This window comes from Eublepharis macularius, chromosome 4, assembly GCF_028583425.1.
Source record: "Eublepharis macularius isolate TG4126 chromosome 4, MPM_Emac_v1.0, whole genome shotgun sequence".
Taxonomy (NCBI): domain Eukaryota; kingdom Metazoa; phylum Chordata; class Lepidosauria; order Squamata; family Eublepharidae; genus Eublepharis; species Eublepharis macularius.
In genome coordinates, this window is record NC_072793.1 from 155,987,810 (window position 1) to 156,009,118 (window position 21,309).

The following is a 21,309-nucleotide window of genomic DNA, read 5'->3' on the forward strand; positions in this document are numbered from 1 at the left end:
CCATGGCAGGATAGGTTTTGATCTTTTACTTTAAATGAGGAGCCTCCATCTTTTTAATTTGAACTTTAAAATTCTCTGTTGCTAGATGTATAGATGTATAGTAATACTGGTGATAGATGTATAGTAATGTTCTGTTAAGATGTTTCATTTCTAATGTGTAAATGTATATTGTCGCATTATATTTGCTTTTTTGTATTAAATGCATTGATTGAATTATATCAGCCTTAGAATATGATAAGCTTCTATTTCTAGAATATGATTCCATGGCCAGTGTTCATTCTAATATGGATACTGAAACCCTAATTTATTACATTCAAAAATAATCTGGTCTGAGTATTAAATGGCAGTATTTTGGGATACTGTAGACTGGGATATGATATATGCCCTTGATTCTAGGGAGAAAATACAGAATATATTTGATACTCAAACTGCTTGCTCGACATATTTACTGAAATGACTGCATTTTTCAGAGCCCGTTGTACCAAAGTCTTCTCATATAATAATGATAATAAATAATGATAAATAATATAAAAATAATTTACTTGCTGGCATTGTAACTTACTGTATTTTTCTCCTACCAAATGTAAGAATAAAATATAATGTATATTCTTTAATGTCTATCCTTTCCATCATTTCATTTATCCATCAGGTTAAACAAAAAAAATTTAGGTCCTTGTCTTGATCAGTTTTGTTTTTAAAAAAATATTATATACAATATAAGCAATACAGAATGATTTGAGTGTGTCTAACAACATTATAGCCCTTTGCTCTCCATGTCTTGATCAATTTTATCATACAACTCAATTTCATATTTGTTTCAAACTAGGACACAAAATACCAGATTCTTCCCTAAAGATGCAACTTGAGTCACAAATGGAGCTACAGTCAGCCAGCATCAGAGTCTCTTTTAAACTGAATGAATGACCCCATGAGCTTATCTGCACGCCAAACTGAGAATCACAAGCAAAGTGTGAGAGATCCCTGCCTACTTTACACATCCTAGAGTTACACCATTCTCAAGCATATTTACTTTGTAGAAAGTTCTATTGAAATCAATGAGACTTCTGAGCAAACTTGTCTAGCTTTAAGATGTGAGGCACTTAGTAGTCTGCTTAAATTCCACTAACTTCAATATCTTATGTAAGGATAGATTGGGACATGAATTTACCACTCATAAAATTCCATTTAGTGTGTGCTTGGTGTACGCCATTACCTTAAAGGTAAAGGTAGTCCCCCGTGCAAGCACCGAGTCATTACTGACCTATGGGGGGGATGTTGCATCACGACATTTTCTCGGCAGACTTTTTACGGGGTGGTTTGCCATTGCCTTCCCCAGTCATCTACACTTTACCCCCAGGAAACTGGGTACTCATTTTACCAACCTCAGAAGGATGGAAGGCTGAGTCAACCTTGATCCCGGCTTCTGCCGGGATCGAACTCAGGTCGTGAGCAGAGCTTGGAGTACTGTTTAAGTATTTTTATTCTGCCCTTCTTTCAAATCGCTCAGGGCAGCATATATGACTTCTGCCCCTTCATCTTCTCCCCACATCAACTCTGTGAGCCTGGCCAGTCTAAGAGAGAGCCCTAGGTCACCCAATGAACCTGGCTGTGTGGAGACTGGAACTTCCCAGGTCCTAGTCCAACACTCTAGTCATCCCACTACACCGTGTGTCTGCAATCACATGAGATACACCCTATCCCTAATCATATTTTCTAAGTTATTCCCACTTACTTCTGAATTCAGACTTCCTTCTAAAGAAGCATGTTTGAGATTGCTTTAACATATCAGGTCATTAAAAAGAAGTCCCCAAATGGACTAGATAAGAAATCCAGTCTTTGCATTGAGCTTGGTGATTCAAAGTGACTTGTTTGAGATATGGCTTATGTGGGCAAGCAATGCAACACCTGGATCCAAAGTTTGGCCTTCTAGACAGAATTTTGATCCTTCATCGGCCACTAACTCAGTGTAATCCTAGGTAACTCAATTCTTTTCAAACATTTCTCCATCCTGAAGTAGCTCGATCAGCTTGGGAACAGATGTCCAAATGTTTAAGCCAGTGTGTTGTGGAGGTTGAAGAGCTGGGCTAGGATGAGGGAGAACTGTTTAGATTTCCCTCCCCCTTACCTGAAACTTGACCTTGGGGCACTCAAAATGGAGTCCCGAGAGGGAACAATGACTTTTACCCTACACTCTTTGTAGGAAAGACGCAACAAATATACACTAACAGTGCAATCTTATGGCGAGTTACTCCAGTCTAAGTCCATTGACTAAAATGAGCTTAGACAGAAGTAATGCTTAGGATTAACTTGGTTTCCCTTAGGATTGCGCTGTAAATGAATTTTAAACTATATAGAAATTTATTCATTTGCGTTATTTTTAGTCTGCCTTTCTCACTGAAGCTCAAGACAGATTACAGAGAGTGAGTCAGTACACATTCCAAAGACATTTCAATAAACACTGATTAGGATATATACATGCAAATTTGGAAAGATTTAAAACCAATATAAATCCAATAGAGAGTTCAAGAAAAGCTGAAACAGCACAAGCAATAGACTGACGTATTAAACAACATAGGAACTACCCTGTAGTTCACATACGTGAAATGGGAGCGGGAACTGTAGTATCTGAGAATGAGTAAATTATACGGAGGGCGCTGTGTCAAGTGCTTTCATTTCATTTCTTAGGCTTCTAGTCCGCCCTCCCCGCAAGTGGGCAGAGGACGGGTTACAACAATTACAGAAACATTTTAAAATCACAGAAAAATACATCTATTTTCATAAAAACAATTTTTGCCTCGGTCGTTCTCAGGACAACACCGGAAAAGGGTTGGGGGTATGTGTGTGTTGCAATGGCTTGCAGATGAGAAACCGATGAGTGATTTCCGCTAAAGCTATACCCCCCGCAGAGGGGAATTTAGACGAAATTTCAAACCCGGCGCTAACGCTTTTCCGATTGGCCACGGGAACGCATGGAGAGCAGTTTACTTTCTGCCCACCAATGAAATGTAGCTGCTTGAGCACCCGCAACGCCATTGCAGCCAATCAACATTTTCCTCCCCCACCCCGCCCCCCCTGAAACTTGAGCCGAGGCGTCCTCATTCTCCGCCCCTCAATCCTCCCCGGCCTCCTGCACGCTGTTGGAACCGTTTCCCTCTGCGCGTTCAGCAGACGGCTTCGATGGCCACGTCCGGGGATCCTGCCGCGGCTCTCCAGGAGGAAGCGACCTGCTCCATCTGCCTTGATTATTTTCAAGACCCGCTGATGATCACCGATTGCGGGCACAATTTCTGCCGCACCTGCATCACCCAGTACAGGGAAAAACTGGATCTCGGCGCCTCGTGTTGTCCCGAGTGCAGGAAACCCTTTTCCTGGGCCAATCTCCAGACAAACAGGCGCTTGGGGAATGTGGCGGAGCTGATCCAGCAGTTGCGTTTGCACCGGCTGAGCGAGCCCGATGGAGAGCAGGGGGTGTGCGGCAAGCACAAGGAGGTCCTCAAGCTCTTCTGCCCGAAGGACGGAGCTTTCCTCTGCTTGATCTGCAAAGAATCCCGAGCTCACAAAACGCACGCAGCGCTTCCCATAGACGAGGCGGTCCAGGATTACCAGGTACGCGCGAGCATGAAGTTGCAAAAACCGAGGGCACGTGCGACCTTTTATTAAGAACAACCGAAATAAAGAACGAGTGTGGGAAAGACGGGGAAAAAAAATCTTCCAGGCCTCTTTGCACAAGAATCTTATTGCCTATAAAATGGGCATCACAACTTCACAATATCTTTGATGTGCTAGAATGGGGGGAGGGGGGAGCACCTGAGACCACTGAGCTCTGCCACCTCCTCCCCAACCTCCAGTAACTGCACTATTTGGCCGTATTGCTTACTTGCCTTTTTTGCACGAGAGGGGAAAAAAGATTAAGGCCAAGAGAGAGAGAGAGTCATTTGCAGCCAGTTTATTTAAGAACAGATTTTGGGATCTTTACAGCCTGCCCTTGGGACACGATCCTATGTAGATTTACTTGGGGGCATGTCCAGTGGGACTTACTTTCAAGTTAATGTGCATCAGATCTTAATTTTCTCTAGACTAAATAGACCAGATTTATTTAACCTTTTCTTATATGCCTTTAATTTATCAATCTTTCCAAGCTGTTGTTCAATTCCACCTCCTAGGATCAAAGCCATTTAGTTCAGTGTGTTAACATAAGCAGAGCCATGCTGGACCCGACCAACGAATCATCCAGTCCAGCATCTTATTCACAGAGAGGCCAACCAGGTAGTCTTGAAAGACCTGCAGGCTGGGCAGAGAAACCAAAACCTCCCCCTGCTGTCTCCCCCCCCCCCATGCACTGGTATAGTGCCTCTGAACATGGAAGCTCCCTTTAGTTACCATGGCTGGTAGCCATTGATGAACCTCTTTTCCATGATTTTGTCTAGTCTCCTTTTGAAACCAAGTTAACTAGTAACCATTGCTACAACTGTTGCCTAGATCTGTGTACAGTTCTTGACATCATAAAAATTGAGACATTAAGTATTTTCTTTCTTTTAGGATCAAATCCGAAGTCACTTGACATTATTGAAGAAGGAGAGAGATGAAATTCTAAAGAAAAAGGAAAGTAACGAGCAAGTAATTAAGGATACAATAGTAGGTATCCTCATTTGCCCTCAGTTGTGCTGTGGATATTGAAGTAATGGATGCCTTCCGCTTTCTTTCTTTGATCATGTAAACTGTTGTAGTTTTTGTCTCATGTTAGTATGTCACCTACATAAGCAAGAGATGCTAGTTTATGTTGTTAACAATCCTCTGAAATGTCTCAACTTATTTGCTTTAATAAGGGGATCTCTTTATATTTTTTGTATAATAATAATAATGTAAAATGGGCTTGGAATGCTGGGAGAGAGGCAGTGGAATCCTAAGCAGGTCTACTCAGTGGTATTTACTGTCAGGAAAGTGTCCTTAGGATTGCATTGAGAGAGTGGGATACAGCCCGTGGGTTGGATCCAGCAAGCTTTTTCACATAATCCATCCCAATTCCCCTTCTACTACATCCCGCATCTAATTGACTTTTGTCTGTGCAGGTTCCATCATTCCCAGCATAGCATTTTTAGTGATCATGCCCTTTTCATTTCATGCCTTTTTCACTAGTTGAGAAGCTGGCTAGCTCCAGCTTCATGGCTCCAGGCAATGCCATCCTTTTTGCATTGCTAGGAGGATCAACCGTGGTGCCTACCAGGGTGATCTGACATTGCAGTGTTTTTGTGTTGCTTAACTACCTAAGATACCATTTTTTCAGGTCTCAGATTATGATTACTGTCTGTAAGCAAACAAAACCATCTTCTAAAAGAGTCCAGTAGCACCTTTAAGACTAACCAATTTTATTTTATTGTAGCATAAGCTTTCGAGAATCAAGTTCTCTTCATCAGATGCCTGATCCGAACTGGTCAAATACAGAAGAGGAGGGGAGGGGAAAGAACGGGACATATATCACAAGAAGACAGGATGCAATTAGTGTGAAGGCAGTCAAAACATTCCTTTGCTTGTAAATGTAAACATCTCCTTTTGGTGTGGAGTCAGTTTGCCGCAGTGAAGGTATACAATTCCTATGTAGTATAAGCCCTCAATAACCACAGCTCTCCCTGCCAGCTGCATCTGACAAAGAGAACTGTGGTCCCCGAAAGCCCACACGCACTCAGGCTGAGATAATTGACAAACAAAGCCCACACCAGGTGTCTCTGGGCTCCCCCAGACCACTCCTCTGTAAAGGAAATCTGTTACCTGTGATAATGTGATAACCATTCATAGTCTCTATTCAGTCCCAGCTTGACAGAGTCAAATTTACATATGAATTCCAATTCAGCAGCCTCCCGTTGGATTTTGTTTTTGAAGGGTTTCTGTTGAACCACAGCGACTTTTAAGTCTTTGGTGGAATGTCCTGGTAGATTGAAGTGTTCTCCCACTGGTTTTTTGACGTTTCCATTTCTAATGTCAGATTTGTGTCCATTTATTCTTTTGCGTAGAGGTTGGCTGGTTTGTCCAATGTACAGAGCAGAAGGACTACATAGGAATTGTATACCTTCACTGCGGCAAACTGACTCCACACCAAAAGGAGATGTTTACATTTACAAGCAAAGGAATGTTTTGATTGCCTTCACACTAATTGCATCCTGTCTTCTTGTGATATATGTCCCGTTCTTTCCCCTCCCCTCCTCTTCTGTATTTGACCAGTTCGGATCAGGCATCTGATGAAGAGAACTTGATTCTCGAAAGCTTATGCTACAATAAAATAAAATTGGTTAGTCTTAAAGGTGCTACTGGACTCTTTTTGATTTTGCTACTACAGACTAACACGGCTAACTCCTCTGGATCTAAAACCATCTTCTGTTCCCCTTCTAAAAGCAGACTGCTCTGCCTGCTAAATATCAGCCCCAGGTCATCTCCACGTACACAGAGCTGCTTCTGAAAAGCCACCTGGGCTGCCAAGAACACAAGCTTTTGGGTTGCTAGCTGTTTCATGTTTCTGGGATGGGACTGAGATTATAGCAAAGCAGGCAATTTACGCACAATACTGGAAAGGGGAAGTATACCCTCTTGGGTACTGGAAATGATCTGCTTTGCTGTAAATTAACATGTTTTCTCTGTGTTTAGATTAAGCAATTAGAGTGCACCATTGTTTAGGAAATATATGCGGTACCAATGGGAAACTTAATTTAAACCAGCTGTTCTGGTGATTTTAATTACTGATTTAAATTATCTAAATCAGTCTACCAGGATACACACCTAAAAAGTATCACACCTTCCAAAAACAATTTGTTTCCTGATTTCAAATAGTTACTAAAGAAAGGGCCTGTCTTTTTTCACAGTGGCACCCCAGTGACGGTTGGAAGTCTCTCCCCACCCAAATTTGCTTGGTGCCTAAATCATAACTGTTCAGTCTCCAAACACATAGGCACTTTTTGCATCTAAATTAAGATTATATTTCTGATACGTATTCTGCTGGCTTTATCTCATTGTTTCACTGTTATTCTGCTCTCTGATTTGTTTTTATTGTTCTTGTCTAGCATTGCTGCTTTTGAACTTATTTCTAAAGAAAGGCAGGGCAGAGATCTCTAAAATAAAAGCATATTAAATACATAGGCCACTTCCGCACACATTGGACGATCCACTTTCAATACTCTTTAGTGAACATTTGGAACTGCTTTTCCATGTGTGGAACAAAAAAATCCACTTCCAAAGGATTGCTAAAGTGCATTGAAAGTGCATTTTTCAATGTGTGTGGAAATGGCCCAAGTGACATTTCCTACTTTGCCCTGAGGATGAAAAAATCCTAAGAAGAACCCTGCTGGATTAGATCAATGGTCCCTCTAGTCCAGCATCCTGTTTCACACAGTGGCCAACCAGTTTCTCTGGAAGGCCAACAACATGGCATAGGGGCTAAAGCCCTTCCGTGATGTTACCTCCTAGCACTGGGTTTCAGAGGCTCACTGCCTATGATACGGAGGCTCCCTTGAGAGACTATGGCTAGCTGTCATTGATGGACCTCTCCTCAATGAATAAGTCTAATCTTTCAAAGCCATTTTTGCTCAGGGCTATCACCACCTCAACTGGCAATTTATTCCACAATCATTTAGTGAAGAAGTAATTCTTTTTGTCCTTCATTGGAAGCCCTTGAGTTACATAGGAAAGATGCTCCAATCCCCTAATCCTCTTGGTTGCCCTCTTTTGTACTTTTTCCAGTTCTACAGTGTCCTTTTCGAGATACGACGACCAGAGCTGCATGCAGTTTTCCGAACGAGGCCGTACCATAGGGGCATTATAATAGCGGCATTTTCATTTTCACTCCTGTTCCTTCCTAATAACCCCTAGCATGGAGTTTGCCCTTTTCACACCTGCTGCCTCCACACACTGAGTCGACTTTTTTCAACGAGCTATCCATTTCAACTTCAAGGTCTCTTTCAGTTTCAGCAAAACTGGACTTATTTTTTGTTCCATGTTTTTTTTCTCTGCAGAGGAATATCATACATATTAGGGAGCGGAAAGAGCGCACATTTCCAAAGCAAGAAGCCCAGCCTCTGTTAGCCCTGCTAAAAAATGCCGAGGAAGAAGCTGTGCAGATGCTAGACGAAAATGCAAGCGATGCCTTGGAACACAGTTCCCATCTCACAGAGTTGATTGGAGAGATGGAGGGAAAGTGCCTGCAGCCAGCCCTTGAATTCTTGCAGGTGAGGCAATGCCTATAGATCCTTCATGCAGAAAAAGGAAAAGAGCCCACATCAACAAGTTCACACTTCCTACTGTTTTAGCCAGAACAAGATTTCCGGTTCACATGGTTGGGGCAATGTATTTTCTTCATATCAGCTTGTTCAGACAACTGCAGGAGCTGACTTTGAATTGTGAACATTTCAGCTTTCTTTTCAACCAAACAAGTTTTAGCTTTCATGGTGGCTCTGCATTGCATACTGTAAGCATGACCCTTATTGCCACTTCTTCCTTCCATTTCAGGTGGGTAGTTGAGTTGGCCTGTAGTAGTAGAACGAAATTTGAATCCAGTAGCACTTTAGAGCCCAACAAAACTTGCCAGGGTGTAAGCTTTCATGAGTCAAAGCTCACTTCATCAGATGCAAACGAGAATGAAGATCTATCAGCCTTTATAGAACGGCCTGTTAGAGCCAGAATGTAGAGGTACAGTGCGAAGTGTACTCAGCTGGATTAGAGTGAGAAGATATTGGTGTCCTGTTGTTGTTTTCTTTGGACTATTTTGAGACAGGTTATCCCTGAGTACCATTCTGGTTTTTCAATCTGTTTTGTGACTACATCAGGTGGGGGGGGGTTGCAAGGGCAGATGAATAAAGACAGAGAATAGGAACTATGAGGGAGAGACACGGAGCTGTCCAGCGTTCTGTTGTAGCCCTGGGAAGCTTATTGAGGCTTCTTTCACACATTGGAGGGTAATGCAGTATCGATGCACTATTGCAATCATTTGCAACTGGATTTTTCTGTGTGAAACAGGAAGATCCAGTTGCAAGCAGTTGCTATAGAGCATTGAAAGTGCATTATCCGATGCGTGTGAAAGCAAAATACATATGGTGCATTCTAACCTGGACCCTCATCAGAAAGGACACAGCCGTTTCCAAGTGATTATATATGTATAAAGTTGCTTTAAAAACATGAAGATTGAGATTCGTGGTGCAAGTATGCCTCTGAACCAGGACACCAACCAAGTTCTAGGTCTTTACATACAGTCCTTTTAAGAAGAAAAGATACACCCAGTTTCAACAGATCACCCACCCACTCAAAGATTGGGGAAGGAGTAGCAAGAGGAAGTGTGTGTTTTATGTGCTGTCAAGTTGCTTCCAGCTTAGGGAAATGGAAATGTTATGGTGGTATGCAACATCATTTCTGTCTCTGCCTAGAGGGACCCTTTCCCACAGGTTGCCAGAAACTTTAGGAAATGAGTTGGGGTGGCAGGGGGGACACTTCTAGACGGGAATACCCTCAGCAAGTGCTGGATCTTCTAGCCATGTAGACTTTTTATTCCATCCTGGAGATAAGATGAAGGCTATTATTTTGTGACACTTGGGATATCTGATTCTGTGTCAGACAGAAGAAAGGGAATGTGTGTATGTTGCACCTGTTGTGGCATAGAATACCACAAAGAAACCCAGTGTTCTTAGGCTCAAATCATGTGGTGGATTAGTAGATTGTATGAGAGCCTTTGTGTGTCATGCAAAGGCGCCCATGGAGTGATGTGAATCTTCTGTTTGCATTTCTCTTGTCGCTTTCAAACCAATCAAGGTAAAAACATACCTTTTTAATAGTTTGATCTGGGATTCTCATAAGGCTGATGTTTATACCCTATATGAGATTCTGCATTGTATGGCGGTCACGGTAAGTACAGAGTTTTGGTTTTGTTGCTGTAGGTGTTGGGATACCCAACTGGCCAGTATAAAAGAAAGTTTCATGCCAAAAAGTTATCTCCAGTGTTGGCATGAGAGACTTATCTCTTTTTTCTTCCCTCTAGGACATTGGGGCCTTCCTGAGCAAGTAAGTAGTTGCTTCACTTTTGTAATACGAGGGAACGTGCTTATCCATTCAATACAGTTGGTGTTGACACTAGGACACAAAAGAGTGAGTGGCAGCCATGTTGAGTAACGATGGAGGCCAAACAACCCCCATGTGCGACATCCCGCAGTTGAAGCGTCCTTTTAGTTGACTGTTAAATTCACTACTTTCCCTGCATGAGAATTGAACAGCTCAGTTGAACACTATCCTGCACTGTTCTCCTTGTTCCTCTTACATGTTGAGGAGAAAGTATGTGGAAGAAAACTGAACTCTAATCTTTCTGGAGACCACCCCTTTGTCTTCTCTCATGAAGGGAAACAAAAGGATTCTGAGGTTCCCACGGAATTTATGGTATAATCTAGTTTTTATTTTATTTTTTGAATTTGGTATATTTTTCATAGAGGCAAAAACAATAAAGGGGTGGGGTGAGGGGGAGTCCTGGCAGTTAAGAGGTCAGAGTAGGCAGAAAAGGAGTGGGGGGTTGTATAATTTGGGGGTTTACATGTGGCTTTTATAGCACAGTGCTCTATTTTAATAAATAGTTTCTCTTTCCAGATGTGAGAAGGAAATGGCTAGGGAACCCAAAGCTGAAATGAGTGTGACAGCTGCTTCCGTCCTTCAGAAAATTCTGTTGGTTCAGAGCAAACTGAATGTCTTTTCAGGTAACAGATTATCATCATCATCATTTAAACAATCACCACAGGAATCAACTTTTGTTTCCTTAAAGAAAGCGAACCGTGTCTACTTTAAAGTTAAACAACAACAAAAATTTGAAACACTTTGCAGCAGAGTGGATTTGATTTAAATCAAATCGATTTGAATCACAATTTAAATGACTAGTCAGTAAGACTAAATTTAAATAATGGTTTTCTACATAAAGACTCATTCTTGCTGGTATAATCTTAATATTTACACCCAGATAAAGGTTTTATTTTTAGAATAACGTTTCAGATTAGTTTTACAGTTATATCCAAAAATTACTGATTTGGTTATATAGGGAAAGAATAATGATAAATCTCAGGCTAGACATACAAAGATCCAAAGACTTGTGAAGTATTATTCTCAAAAGGTTTCACTTTCATTTTTACTGCTTGCCCCTCCCTCCTCACACTTAGTTTCTTGTGCAGATCTAGTCTACTCTCAACAATCTTCTATTCATTGAATTTTTTGAAATTTAGCACTTAAGAGGTAAAGGGTTGATTCTGTGTACATAGATTTGCAAAGGAACAATGGGATTAAGGTCTTTTTTCTCAACTCTGTATGTTTATAACATTTTTGCTGTGAAGAAGAGACGTGTGATCTCTGCAGACACAAATTTACAGTTTTGAGAACTATTAAAGCAAACATCTGTGATAATATCTTCTAGATAGAAAAATTGCTCAATAATCTTGTGAATGGATTAATGGAATTCATTTACCAAAAATGTTAAACATTGCATGCGACATAATTAAAAACTAACCCTTATTTCATGATGAATAACCTTTGGACTATAATGTCTCTTTAGATTAAAAATCCAATTTAAATAAAATCTGATAATTAAAAAAAAACTCATTGCTTTTCATCCATCTTGCTTTGCAGTATTTTCTGCTTATGGAGTTAAGTTCACAAGCTTTGTTTAGCCCCACAGACTGCGTTACTGCTATTGTGAGAATCTCATTTTGTTGTTTCATCTTTCTGCTGCACTTCTTTTTGATAGAATTCCTCCTCACTTGCAGTGGCTTTTACTTTCTAGCGTTTTGTGCAGTATAAGCCTTATCCAAAACTGCTTTACAGTAAATTGTTAACTAAGGAGGATTTGATAGGGACATTTCTGTCCAGGGGGAAGAACCCAATATTTCTGGATGCCAGGATAATATATTTCTCAGGATGTGCACAGAAGAATCTCTAGGACTTGAGTCTCTAAAGTCCAACATGCCCAATCCTTGAAGCCAAGTAAAGAAAGGAGAGGTGCCTACTCACAGTATACAGCAATGGAAAGGGTAGGTGAAACCACCTGAGTAGGAACAATGATGAAAAATAATGAATGAATAAAGAACAAAAATTAAGCCAATTTGTATTGGAGCCCAAATCTCTCCTCCAAATCAACAAAAATTTTACGCACACTAAACAAATTATTAAGCAAGAAGCATCCAGTAAACATCCACAGTTAATAAACAAGGTGCAAACGGGAAGGCATCCCACAGGTATAATGCCCAGTATAAAGTCACGGTAAGTATAGAAAAGTCTTAATGTGATCATAGACATCTCTGCATTTCTTTACAGGTGGAGGCAAAGGAGGTGGGGCAAGAACAGCAAACCCGCATCGCCCGACAGCAGCGCCGGCTTGAGTCCGGTGTTTCGTAGCAACAACCTCTTCAGGGGCGAAAACTTCCACCAAGCAACAATCAAACAGTTAATAGTCTACAACACACTGTAGTATAATCAAGTGGGAAACAGTCAAATTAATTACATCCGGCGTCCTCACGTGAGGATGTAATTAATCACCGGACTCAAGCCGGCGCTGCTGTCGGGCGATGCGAGTTTGCTGTTCTTGCCCCACCTCCTTTGCCTCCACCTGTAAAGAAATGCAGAGATGTTTATGATCACATGAAGACTTTTCTATACTTACCGTGACTTTGGACGCCATCCTGTTTGCACCTTGTTTATTTACTGGATGCTTCTTGCTTAATAATTTGTTTAGTGTGTGTAAAAAAATTTCTTGATTTGGAGGAGAGCTTTGGGCTCCAATACAGATTGACTTAATTTTTCTTCTTTATTCATTCATTATTTTTCATCATTGTTCCTACTCTGGTGGTTTCCCCTTCCCTTTCCATTATTCAATCCTTGAAGCCAAGCAGCCTCCTATCTTAATCCCTGGTGACCTTCCAGTGTTTATTTTATACCTTGCTTGTATATTTATATTTCTTGAGAGTCAGTTTGATCATTCAAGTCCAGTGGCACCTTACAACAAAATTTTTAGGGTATTAGCTTTCAAGAGTCTTGAAAGCGTATGCCCTGAAAATCTTGTTGGTCTCTAAGGTGCCACTAGACTCAAATCCTGCTGTTTTACTGTAGACCAACATAGCTACCCACCTGAAACAATCAGATCAATCTTGGGTGAGATTGAGAGAGACCCTCTGTCATCCCTCCATCCCCATGGGAGATCTCCATTTTACTGACCGCAAATCTTTCGTTAGATTGGCTAGCCAGTTTCATAGCACTTCCAACATCCTTGTGAGTGCGTGTCTTCTAGGCTTGCTTCCTTTAAGCTACGCGCAAGAGAAGATGGGTAGCTTTTTTCCTAGGAGGATCAGCCAATAACATTTTTTAGTTGATTAACCTCTTTCTGTTTAACAGATAAATTAATTGAAATAGATCTGCATGTTTCTAAAACCTCCTTTCAGGTGCTGCCTTGGGCCAGTGGATGAGTTATGAAAACTTGCTCTTTAATATTCATTGTTAAGAGGAAAGGCAATCTCTTTTTTTTTCATTCTGTTGTGGTTCTGGTGTGTTCCCATCATAGGAAATGAACAGCATAGGAAACATGTATTTTCTTAACATACAGCTTCACTTCACAAGGTGGTATAGCCACCAATTAAAGCTTGCAGCCTTATCCCTTCCCCACCTTCCTCAAGTCAAAGGAGTCAAATTTAGGGACAGAATCTTGGCTCAGTGATAAAGTATTTGTTTGGCATGTAGAAGATCCCAGGTTCAGTCCCCAGTATCTCCAGTTAAAAGGATCAGGTGATGTGAAAACCTCTCTCTGCCTGAGACCCTGGGAAGGTGCTGCCAATCTGAATAGACAAGACTGACCTTGCTGGACCAGTGATCTGATTCAGTGCAAGGCAGCTTCAGTTTTCCCCTAGACAGCCGTTGTGTGTATTTCTGTTGGCTTCCAGCACTTGTCTTAGTTGTTGTTCTTTTCTCCCCTCTTCCCTTTCTATGGTACCACCACTGCCAAAATTACCAGATGTAACAGATAATTTTTTATTTTAGCTACACACAAGCGTACCAGACTACACTGTTATGTGCATGGCCAAGAATCTGACGTGAGATGTGCAGGCCATGCATTATTAGGTGACATGGTTGGAAACCTGGCAAGGGCCAGTAGTGTCAACCTTATTTTTCTGGGAGACGCACAGTCCTAAAAGCAACCCAGCAAGGAGCAAAGGGGCATAATGTGATGATGGTGAAAAATTTTCAATGCAGGAGACAACTCGCCACATGATCTCAGCAAGCCCAAGTCTGCAGGTACCACCTTGCTACCCCTCCAACAGCCAGCTCGCTCGCCCACTCACCTGCCCGCCAATCATCGGGGTGGATCCCTGGCTCGCCTGCCCATCCATCCTTGGCCACAGCAAGGAGGAACAACTACAGGAGAGAGAGGTGAGCGGATGGCTGGAAATTGGGGGGGTGTACTCTGGTGCCAGAGGGCCCAGAGAAAAATTAGGACTGCGTCCAGGGGTGCAGCTTCTTCAGCATCTGCTTTTCAATAATTGACATCATGAGAAAGTAATAAAGGCAAGGTCCTAACCTAGCGGTGAGAGAGAAGACAGGGATAATCATGGGTCATAGCTGGTGGATGCCTAGTATTTGTTTGGTTTCTTAGCACAGTTTGCTCTGAGTGCCATCAGCAACAGGAGTTCCAGGGGGGACAGCAGCCACCTTCCCAAGTCCATCTATTGTGCAGTTAGCCGTCTTGACTATAAGGAGACAAAATAGGATATACATGTAAATAAACAAACATTTAAATGCTTTATCTTTCAGGATTTCCATATTCAGATTTGATTTTACGTAAGTGGAACACTCTTTCATTCTCTAGAGGCTTTCCAGATAAGTTGCTGAGCTAATATGTTGCGGCGGGGGGAGATTATTTATATGTTATTTATAGTCTGCCTTTTCTCATTGATACTCGAGGCCAGTTATGCAGTTCTAAGTCAGTACAATAAATGGCTGGGACATTCAATAAACTACAATAGAGTATGGAAACAAGCCTAATTCTGATTCTGAAGATAGAGAGGAAAGGTTTCTGAAGCAAAGCACAAATAATTTGACATGACATATTAAATGATGCAGAAACTACCCAGTAAGAGCATATCTACTTCAATAGATAGTACCCCCAGTATAGTCTACAGGCTGTAGATGAATATTGTGGGTCCTCACTAGGCAGCCATTTGCAATGTCCCTGAAGGTATATGCTGGAATAAAATCTTGCTAGTGGCCGTTTCCACATGCCCTTAAAGGGACGGCCCACTCACCGAATGCTGGCAGCTTTTCCCTAGGAATCCAGATACCTCGGTATGCAAAACCTTTGCGGGCCGTTTGGCTTTTGTTTTTTCAGCGCAATTTTCTGGGAATGCAATTTCCATGGTCAAAAAAGGCACCGAAGAAACAAGCCAAATGGCCTGCAAACATTTTGCGAATGGAGACATCGCCATCATTCTGTGAGTGGGCCGTCCTTTTAAGGGCATGTGGAAACGGCCAGGTTTTAAGGTGCCTCTAGACTCATGTTTATCTTCTTAAAAGTATACAGCCCTTTGTATTTTGAGGGGTGTGTGTGTTTAGTTTTTATTGTTCTTGTCTAGGACTCTAGTAATTGGTCTTGTAATGGGAGTAAGCTCTCCCTCCTCTTCTTTGGAGAGATAAGGCTAGACTCTACATGTACTTGTCTGTTCAGGAAGAGGAAGGGTTAAGGGCATTGACTTCCAGTCAGTGCCCTTAACATTTTGCTTCTTGTTTCTGAAGAAATGGGGTTTCTCTAATAGTTATACTGTTCACCTTACCTGCCCTCTGAACATTTTAAATCCCATTTCTTCATAGATCTTGAGGTCATTATCACAAAGTTTTCTCCCCTTTGTTTCTCTGGTTCCTGTTACTCTTTCAACACTCCTTCTCAACGCTTCCAGTTAAAAAAAACAAAAACACCTTGTGCAATTTCTCTAAAGACTTTCTCATACTCCTTTTAAACATTGTTTCCAAACTTCCCCACACTTTTTCAGATCAGCATCTTTGTTTTTGCTTTTCTTTTCACAGCATGTAGTACTTTGACTCCTGAATACTATTCAGTTTTCACAACAATACGGACAATATAAAAATTAATCCTTTTGCACTGTGGCTAAGGTTGGCAGCTGGCTGGGGGTGGTGGGGAGATATCCTGTCCTTTTAATAAATATTTCATATGTAGAAGTGGGCAGTTGATGCTTTTCATGGCCTGGAGTAAATAATATCCCATGAAGCCTCTGTTAAAGGAACAGGATATTCCCCCCCCCCATGCTGTGGAAACCCTAATTGTGCTCAGTTGCACAGGGAACAGTTTACTCAATGGGGTAATTTTGTGTACCAGAAGATTTCATTCCTCTCATTTTTTCTCCCTCCAGAACCTCTGATTCCTACACCATTCATTGAATCATGTAAGTTTGATCTTTACTGAAGATGAAGAAGGAATGCAGCAATTACCCAAAGGAATGGCAAGATGTGCATGTTCTTGGGGGTTTAAGGGCAGCTTGCCTGTTGATAGAAGATGTTGATTGACTTGGTCACATGTTTATCCCCTTTTGTCTATGCTATTTCCTTCTTACACTTGGTGGTGGAAGGTGACATCAAGTCATAGGTGACTTATGGCAACCTCTCCTGGGATTTTCAATGCACAAGACTAACAGAGATGGTTTGCCATTGCCTACTTCTCCATAACCACCCTGGTCTTTATTGGAGGTCTCCCATCCAATTGCTAACCAAGACCGACACTGCTTAGCTTCCAAGATCTGATGAGTTTGGGTTTGCCTGGGCTGTTCAGGTCAGGGCTTCTCCACTTTATCCTCACAAAAATGCTGTGAGTTAGGTTAGTTTGGAAGAGTGAGTGATTGGTCCAAGATCATCCAGTGACCTCATGGACCAAGTGGGGATTTGAACTCAGATCTCTCCTGCCCTGCTGTTAGCACACACCAACTTGGATCCATGTTTTCAGGGACAGCAGGATTTCTGCTTACAGAGTGTGACCTTTATCACTGGGAGCAGAGTTTGGCTGACAAAGGAGTGGGGAGACAAGAAAGTTGTGTTCTGCAGGCAGAAATCTATTTGCAGAAACTTTCTAGTAAATCTAAGCCGCTGACTCCCCAAATAGAGCAGGATTCCCAGAGCCAGCTAGAAATGCAGCCTTAATTATGATTATAATGTAGAATTTAGATTCTTTGTTGTCCTTACAACAGTCCTCTAAGGAATTATTGTGATCTCTGTATTGCAGATGAGAGTTGGAAGGCAATGGTTTTCCTAAAGCCAGTCTAGCGAGTCCGTGGCTAAGGAGAGGTGTAAAGCAGAGCCTTCATCTTTCTCAGTCCTTTCTTTGCAGCACTTATGAATATGATCCCATTTACTTTGCCCTGCTGACATCCACAATACTTTCCGAACCAACAAGCAAAGAATATTTTCTGCCAGACAGTATTTTACAGCCTAAACTTCTAAAGGGGCAGCCATGGTAGTCTGCAACAAAAATAAACAGGAGTTTTGTGCCGCCTTTAGGACAGACAAAATTTTATTCCAGTGTAAGCATTTGTGGGCTAGAAAGCTTCTGCTGGGGTAGAATAGTTAGTCTTTAATGTACCACAAGACTCCTGTTTAATCTAAACTGTCATTCTTGCATATCAAGGTCGGCTTGATTGCTCAGGTATTTTTGTGAATGTTAGAAATTCTTTGGCCGTTCAATGCTTTGTGTGTCTCTCTCCCTTCAGTGACATTTGATGTGGAGACAGCTCATCCTCGTCTGGTGGTCTCCAGAAGTGGCAAAAGCGTGAGATGGGGAGGAGATATCCAACATGCCCTGCTTCCTGGGCCCTGGAGATTTGACCATAGTCGCTGCTTGCTGAGTAGCCAAGGATTCACCTCTGGGTATCACTGCTGGATAGTAGAGGTGGTCAAGGAGGGGCCTTGGGCTATTGGGGTTGCTCTAGAGTCTGTGCAGAGGAAGGGGTCAGTCAACTTGATCCCTAGGGAAGGAATTTGGGCCATGGCATTTAACAACAGCAAATACTTGGTTCATACATCTCCCCCTACCCCTCTGATTCTGAGCTCTTCACCCAGAATAATACAAGTGTATCTGCATTATGAAAATGGGAAGGTTGTATTTATGGACTTCCATAGTAAGACTGTACTGTATGAATTCCTGTCTGCCTCTTTCTTGGGGCAGAAAGTCTATGCTTTCTTCCGTGTTGGCGGACCATCAGCTCATCTCAGATTGTGCTGTACGGGCTATCTTGCTGGACTTCGTTTTCTGTAGCATCTGACTTTTAGATCAGCAAGGAGGGAGATCTTTCACATGATCTGAATTATTTCATCAATATAATGAAAGCAAGATCCCCAGCCCGAGGTACTTTTTTCATTTGTGTGCCAATATTGTGCAGACTCATTAAATGAAGACTGGACTGGGTATTGTGGAACAAATCACATTTCACTGGCTGTCAGATAACCGGCAGAATCTTTTATTTTCTGTATTATCTGGCTCTGTAGCATCTAAGGTGGTGGAGTGTTTAGAGTGGAACATTCACCCATGGATTCACTGTGTTCTCTTGGGCTAATCACTCTTGCATTTGACCTATCCCACCTCACAGGGTTGTTGTCAAGATGAGTAGAGGAAACTTTGTATGTTGCTCCATGTTCCTTGGAATAAAGGTGGATTAAAGATGTCCTAGGCTGTGGCTCAATGGTAGAGTATCTGCTTGTCCCAGGTTCAATCACTGGTATCTCCACTTAGTTCTGGTGGAAGGTGATACGGAAGACCTCTGCTTGAGACCCAGAATGGCCGCCACCAGTCTGAATAGACAATAATGACTTTGATGGACCAATGGTCCGAGTCAGTATAAGGCATCTTCATATGTCATGTGATAGGCAGCTGTTCTTTTTGTGTTCCTGTTTCCTGGGAGATACACCACTCCACAAAGTAAGGACTCTTTTTTTCTGAGCAGAAGAACATGAGAGAGTAACTGGAAGATGCTCATCTTCCTGTGCTCCTTCCTTTGTGTACCTAACACCTCAGTACTAGAAGAGGAAACACAACTCATGCTCTTTCCTCTTGGTTATAAGATGCAAAGTTGTTCTTGGGCGTTCTGCCACTTCAGACATGCTTGGCAGATCCTTAGTGATAAAACACATAGCATGCTCCCCTCTCTGGACTTACAGCTATTCTGAGAAACACCCCTGCCACAGCTGCTTCCTGAAATCTAGCAGATCCTAATGGTGACGCCTTGAGGACCAGAGAGGAATTACTAAGTTCTTTATGGTTACAGAATGATCTTCACTTCTGAAGGGATCCCCCACTCTTTGAAATTTAAAATCGTAACTGCAGAGCCAAGACTGGGGTAAGGGAGGGTTAACTTTTTTAAACAATGCCCATTTTCATCTTACTGGTATTTTGCTAGCTGATATGTGGTCTACGCATGTAGCACAATGAGATGGGAGAATGCCTAGGCAGTAGAATGGACTGTACCACTTGATTGTGCAGTTATTGTGGTCACATTGTTCAAAATTACCCTGGAATTCTTTGTAAATGGGGAAATTAGCAAATGGCACCTTTTCCCTTTGTGTACTTTTAAAAATTTTCTGAGAGAGAATTTTCCCTCATGTAATCTCCCCCCCCCCCCGTGCTATCTGAAATGGTACAGCCCCGCTACCACCTCATTTTGTTGCACGTGTCAAGTAGGCTTGAATCTCCCCTCCAGTCCCATTATACACCTCATGAGCAAAGAAACATAACAGGACACTGTATCCCATGTAATATTTGAACTGAAGGATTCCCTAGACAATGGGGTGGATCTGATCCACTTTTCTGTAGAGGAAAAGGGAGGAAGGATCCCTGCTGACCACCCATGGTCAGTCTCATGAGGCATACGTGGACAAAAGCCATGAAAGACGGGCTGTAGTAGGGTTGTCACCTCTGGCCTGGGAAATATCGACATACAGAAGTGGTGCCGCTGGAAGGGGTAGTTTGGGGGTAAATTTACCTATAATCTATGATATATTAGAGACTGGCATCTGCAGGTGCCATTTTCTCCTTTGGAAACTGGTCTCCATTCTGGAGAGGAGTTGTAATTCTGGGAGACGGCCAGGTCCCACCTGGAGTTTAGCAACTCTAGGCGGGGGGGGGGGGGGGCGCGGGTTGGTGACTCTGGAGTGGAAAAGCTGGTTGGATCCCCTCCTCCACTTGTTGTGCTCATGAATGTGGAAAGTCAAAGAATAATTGTACTGCTGATTGCTTGGAGGACTGCACTACTGTCTTTTCAGAAAGCATTTTCAAAAATAAATTACATTTATTGTTACATCCATTTTTTTCTCCCACAGATCCTAGATGGAAAGGCAAGGTGCTGGTTAGTTACTTCCCGATCAAGAGCATCTAGGCCCTGTTGCCCCCTACTCTTGCTCTTGTTGCATCCAACTGAGCAGCCATCAGGTCCCAGTAGCCTTAAGAAGACTCCAACCAAGCAGATTCGCCAAGGCATTTCTCCCAGAAAGAGGTCTGCCTGATACAGATCCAGTGGTTGAGTATGCAGGAAGCTTGGGCGAGCACAGGAAGGAAGCGGACACTTAAGCAGTACACTTACAACCGTTGAGGGAAACACTGCAAGGTGCACAAACCAGTGGGGCTTCTCCTTTTAACATGTACAAAAGAGGAGGGACCTCTCACCTAATCCTTAGCCAAGCCAGAACAACCACGTGTCCACAATTCCTACAAGATGCATTTGGCTAAACCAGTCATCTCTCATAGCTGAGTTAGTATCGTACTTCTGAGCTTGGGGAGGAGGTTCTGAGCGCCTCCTGCCAGCAGTGGGAGAGAGGGCAGAGCTGTCCTGTCTCACCATCCTTTGGCGGTCCTGCCAAAGACCTGAGAATGAATAGGGGGGGTGCTAGGCCCCCCAATTCATTCTCAGGTTTTTGGCTCCTAGCCGCCAGGAGGTAATGGGCATGACCTTCGCATATTGCCTTCTGGACACACACTCAGCAACCTGAGGTGCTGTAGTAGTGCGTCCCAAATAGGTGGGCAATTTCTGGAATTTGTGGTGGGTGGGGGGCTCAATAAGGTGGAATTTCAGGAGGAGAGCGAACTCAGCAGAGTATAATGCCAGAAAATCCATCCTCCAAGACAGCCATTTTCTCCAGGGGAACTGATCTTTGTAATGTGGAGATCACTTGTAATTCTGGGAGCTCTCCGGGACTCACCTAGAGGGACATGAAAGCTGTAACTACCATGAGCTACTGACTGATCACAAATCAAAACCATATTGTAAATATTTTCAT

General features: G+C 42.5%; 1 protein-coding gene across 1 annotated transcript; it reads left to right on the plus strand.

Moving 5' to 3' along the window:
- Nucleotides 1-3,177: 3,177 nt before the first annotated feature.
- LOC129327705 (E3 ubiquitin-protein ligase TRIM39-like) lies at nucleotides 3,178-18,704 on the plus strand. Its single transcript, XM_054976459.1, has 9 exons — nucleotides 3,178-3,606; nucleotides 4,540-4,635; nucleotides 7,998-8,210; nucleotides 10,010-10,032; nucleotides 10,606-10,712; nucleotides 14,239-14,415; nucleotides 14,797-14,823; nucleotides 16,407-16,439; nucleotides 17,754-18,704. The coding sequence occupies exons 1-9, from the start codon at nucleotides 3,178-3,180 to the stop codon at nucleotides 18,296-18,298; spliced, it is 1,650 nt and encodes a 549-aa protein (XP_054832434.1). The 3' UTR covers nucleotides 18,299-18,704.
- Nucleotides 18,705-21,309: the final 2,605 nt, after the last annotated feature.